This window comes from Aedes aegypti, chromosome 1, assembly GCF_002204515.2.
Source record: "Aedes aegypti strain LVP_AGWG chromosome 1, AaegL5.0 Primary Assembly, whole genome shotgun sequence".
In the NCBI taxonomy this organism is placed as follows: Eukaryota; Metazoa; Arthropoda; class Insecta; order Diptera; family Culicidae; genus Aedes; species Aedes aegypti.
This window is the reverse complement of record NC_035107.1, coordinates 235,200,732-235,204,601: the sequence shown is the minus strand read 5'-3', so window position 1 is coordinate 235,204,601 and position 3,870 is coordinate 235,200,732. Positions and strand designations below refer to the sequence as shown.

The window sequence follows — 3,870 nt, the reverse complement described above, 5'->3', positions numbered from 1 at the left end:
AAACAACAAATAGCCATAATTTTTCCAAATCTCAATCGATTTTTATGATATTTGGAGTGAAAGTCTCTTACTTGAATAGCATTCAAACCACCATGACATTTCTAAGTTTTGATTTGATTTGAGCTAGAAATCTTAAAAAGAAACTCTTGCCCCACTCGAACTTTTGCCCCACTTTACTCTATGTATAGACTTAGCTGATGTGGCTCATTTAATGAGTAGTTCTTTCACTCATTGATTTTCTTCAAAACCTTGTCAAATATAGAAAATTGATGTTATCAGATTTATTACTTAACTGAAAAACTAATATCAAGGCCAGAATTCCCAGAGAGTGAGAACTTTATAGTACTACAACACCATAGGAGATCACATAACATCACCTAGTCAAAGAACGGCATTTTGTCTTATTATTTAAGTGGATGCTACTGATCGCCCTTTGCTTCTATCCGCAACTCGGTGCACTCGCCCTGTTGTCGTAGAAGATTAAAAACCGTCAATGGCATTTCCCATATACTAATCCACATTGCACATTCATGGGTCTGATTGTGCTCCTAACTCACCCTCGGTTTGTAATCTTCTCACCAACTTGAAATTATATTTTCCTTGATTATAAATGATTTCGATGTATGATAACCATATTATGCAGTAGTTTGAATAGGCGATGGATACGATCGAGAGTGTTATGTCTGCTTGTCTGTGTTAGTGATTTGATCCATGTTTACAATATTCAAAAAATCCCCCATTAGAGTTGTAAAATAATTTTTATATCAGTAACAATTCCATTGATTCCATATTGAAAAATAACTGAGCTGGATTACTGTGTATATACGTCTTCGCTGGATGGTGTGATCTCAACCGACTAGTCGTCAATCCGTCAAAGTGCTCCGTAATCACCTTTTCACGGAAGAAACAGCCGATAATCTTCGAGTATAGCATTTTTGATACGCCAATCGAACGAGTGCAGTGCATTAAGGATTTGGGTGTTCTGTTGGATTCGCAACTGACATTCTCCCATCATATCGCTTATATTGTCGATAAAGCATCAAGAACGCTTGGCTTCGTCTTTAGAACTGCAAAGAACTTTACCGACATCTATTGCCTGATAGCGTTATACTGTTCCCTCGTTCGAGCAACATTGGATTATGGGTCTGCGGTCTGGAGTCCGAACTACAACAACGGATGCGAGCGAATCGAATCAGTTCAACGGAGATTTCTTCGTTTTGCACTTCGAAGGGTATCTTGGAGAGACCCTTTACGCCTTCCGAGTTACGAGAGCCGCTGCCACTACTTGCAACCTTTGCGAATTCGAAGAGACGTTTGTAGAGCTTTAACCGTCGTCGATACTCTAAACGGAAGAATCGATTGCGAAGCTATCCTGCAACAGATGCATCTGAACGTGCAATATGTATTTTTGTTTTTATTTTTAATATCATTGGGACTATACATAGTCTGTTGATGTAAACCTAAATAAATAAATAAATAAATAAACATAACGCTTGAACGCAAACCAGTTTTATTCGATTCTTCGTAAACCCTCTACCTCTCGAAATCCTGCAACCACGGATGGTCAAGACAAATAGCCGCAGTTGCCCGCTCCTTCGCATCGTATTCCAACATCGGTCTTAGAAAATCACCAAAATCCTCTGCATCCTGCTGATCCCATCCATACTTTTCCTGCAACATATCACTCAAACTCCATGGCTTGATGTCCTTAAAGCTTCGCAATTTCCCCTTCGCGTTGAAAATGTCCTTAGATTTAGCACCGGACAAGGCGATCTTCTTCGGTATGGGCCCTAGCAGCTCAATCATGGAAGCTATGTGAACATCATCGCAGCCGTCGTCATCGCTATCCTCAGAACCACTATCCCTGCCGGAGTCTACCGAATCGAACAGATGTTCTCCGGTGGCCAACTCGAAAGCCATACAAGCCACGCTCCAGATATCGGTCGAAGTGTTGTAACCGGACTCGATGATCACCTCCAGCGAGCGGAACTCACGGGTTTGGATGTCTTCGGTGAAGTGCTTGTCGATCCAGCATGCGTTTCCCAAATCGGCGATCTTAACCTGGATGTCACACACAGTCAATGCCGGATCTTTACTTGAGGAATTGTTGGTTGATTGAGATAAGGGAGCGTACTCATTGGATGAGTGTGGGATATTTTTGCTTAGGTCATCGGTACTGCTTGTTGTGCATGGTTCCACATTCGCAGATTTGGCCATATCTCCGTTTCCATGTTCAGTTTTATTTTGAACTGAAGGACCACCAGTGCTGCCAATTTGTAGCTCTCCTATCTGAAGGGCAATTGATTCAACATCAGTTTGGTGTTCATCGGTATCTTCGGTCGTTGGACATAGCTCTTCACGTAGTTTCGAAGGATCGACAACTAAATTGCGAAAGTATTCATCGTCTACGCAGACCAGAATGTTCTCCGGTTTGATGTCTGTGTGAATCACATGGCATTTCGAATGCAGATAATCCAATCCTTCCAAAACCTGGCGAACAATCGATTTAACATTTGGAAGTGGAATGCCTCGGTAGTTACTTTTCGCAATCAGTTCCAAAAGTTCATAGCCCAGTACCTCAAACACCATGCAAACATGAGTACCATTCACACCGGTTATGCGAAAATCGTCAAACAGTTGAATAATCTTATTTCGTTTCGGATCGCCCGGATCTGCATCTCGTATTGCTTTGAGAATTTTGATCTCGTCCTCTGCCGTCTCGGTGTAAATCTTCTCCGATTTGACAATTTTTAACGCAACGTACCGTTTCTCAACCGGATCCCAACTGAGCCATACCGTAGAAAAGTAGCCCCAGCCTAGCTTCCGAATTATTTGATACCGCTCCTGGAGCATGTCTCCTAGTTTGACCGGATGGTAACCGCCCCAGCAGTATTCTTCCGGACGCTCTTGCTCCTCTCCCGTCTCTGGTGGCTTTTGATTGAGTGCGGTTGTGCACTCTCTCGAAGGACCTCTTGGCACTGAATTTCCCTTCTGTTTGATCATTATGGCGGTTGTGCTATAATAAAAAAAAACATTATGTTGTGTTGTGCAGACAAGCTATAGTAGTGTGAGTATTAAGATACGGATATTTAAATTATTCGAAGGTACATACGCGTTTTCGCAGATTCCACTACGGACCAATGCACGAGATCACACATTCGACGTTTAACCGCTGCCTTATTTACTGAGATATAATATGGCTCCTTGGATCATAACCTTATTTATATGTCATAGATTATTATATGATGAGCTTGCGATTTCGGCACGGTAAATGGCTGGGCATGGCGTACCATTAGTACTTCGCGTACCTGCAGGAATAAAATAGACCCCTTTTTTGTGGTCCTTAGCCTCTTGGCCAGCAACTCCTATCACTATCTCCTCGCGGTACTGGCCGGGAAACGAGTAACCTTAGGGTAGATCGGGCAACCATAACCCCGGTGGCAACTCTGGTCGTATACTGAAAGGAAGGAGGGTTTGCTTTCGCTTGTGCAAACCTGGATTGTCTGTACTCCATGTTAGAGCTGCTCACAACAACGTCTGTTCCCCATGTCAGGGGCGGTTGATCATCGTCCGAGTGCCAGGGAAGGACTCTAAGCTTAACTGCGCACGATGGTCCTCCGGGGGAATGATCCTCCGGGGTTGGTGTCAGGCCCTGCAAGCCAGCCGTAAAAAAATCAAGCAACGAATAATCAACGAGAGATTACGAACCGGGACATTCGGCGAAGACCACAGCGACGTAAAGGAACTAGCGATTGGAAGCTCGGTACGTGGAACTGTAAATCTCTCAACTTCATCGGGAGCACACGCATACTCGCCGACGTGCTGAAGGACCGTGGATTCGGCATCGTAGCGTTGCGAGAAGTGTGTTGG

At 43.6% G+C, this 3,870-nt stretch overlaps 1 protein-coding gene across 1 annotated transcript; it reads right to left on the bottom strand.

Annotated features, from left to right (window-relative positions):
- Positions 1 to 1,529: 1,529 nt before the first annotated feature.
- On the bottom strand, positions 1,530 to 3,177 carry LOC110674637 (SRSF protein kinase 2-like). The gene is made up of 2 exons (XM_021838715.1): positions 3,113 to 3,177; positions 1,530 to 3,016 (listed from the first exon to the last, which is right to left on the bottom strand). Exon 2 carries the CDS (start codon positions 3,001 to 3,003, stop codon positions 1,534 to 1,536), a length of 1,470 nt encoding a protein of 489 aa, XP_021694407.1. The 5' UTR covers positions 3,004 to 3,016; positions 3,113 to 3,177; the 3' UTR covers positions 1,530 to 1,533.
- Between the last annotated feature and the right edge of the window lie 693 nt (positions 3,178 to 3,870).

Excerpts from the sequence above, each read along its gene's own strand:
- LOC110674637 (XM_021838715.1), bottom strand. The coding sequence starts at position 3,003 with ATGATCAAACAGAAGGGAAATTCAGTGCCAAGAGGTCCTTCGAGAGAG.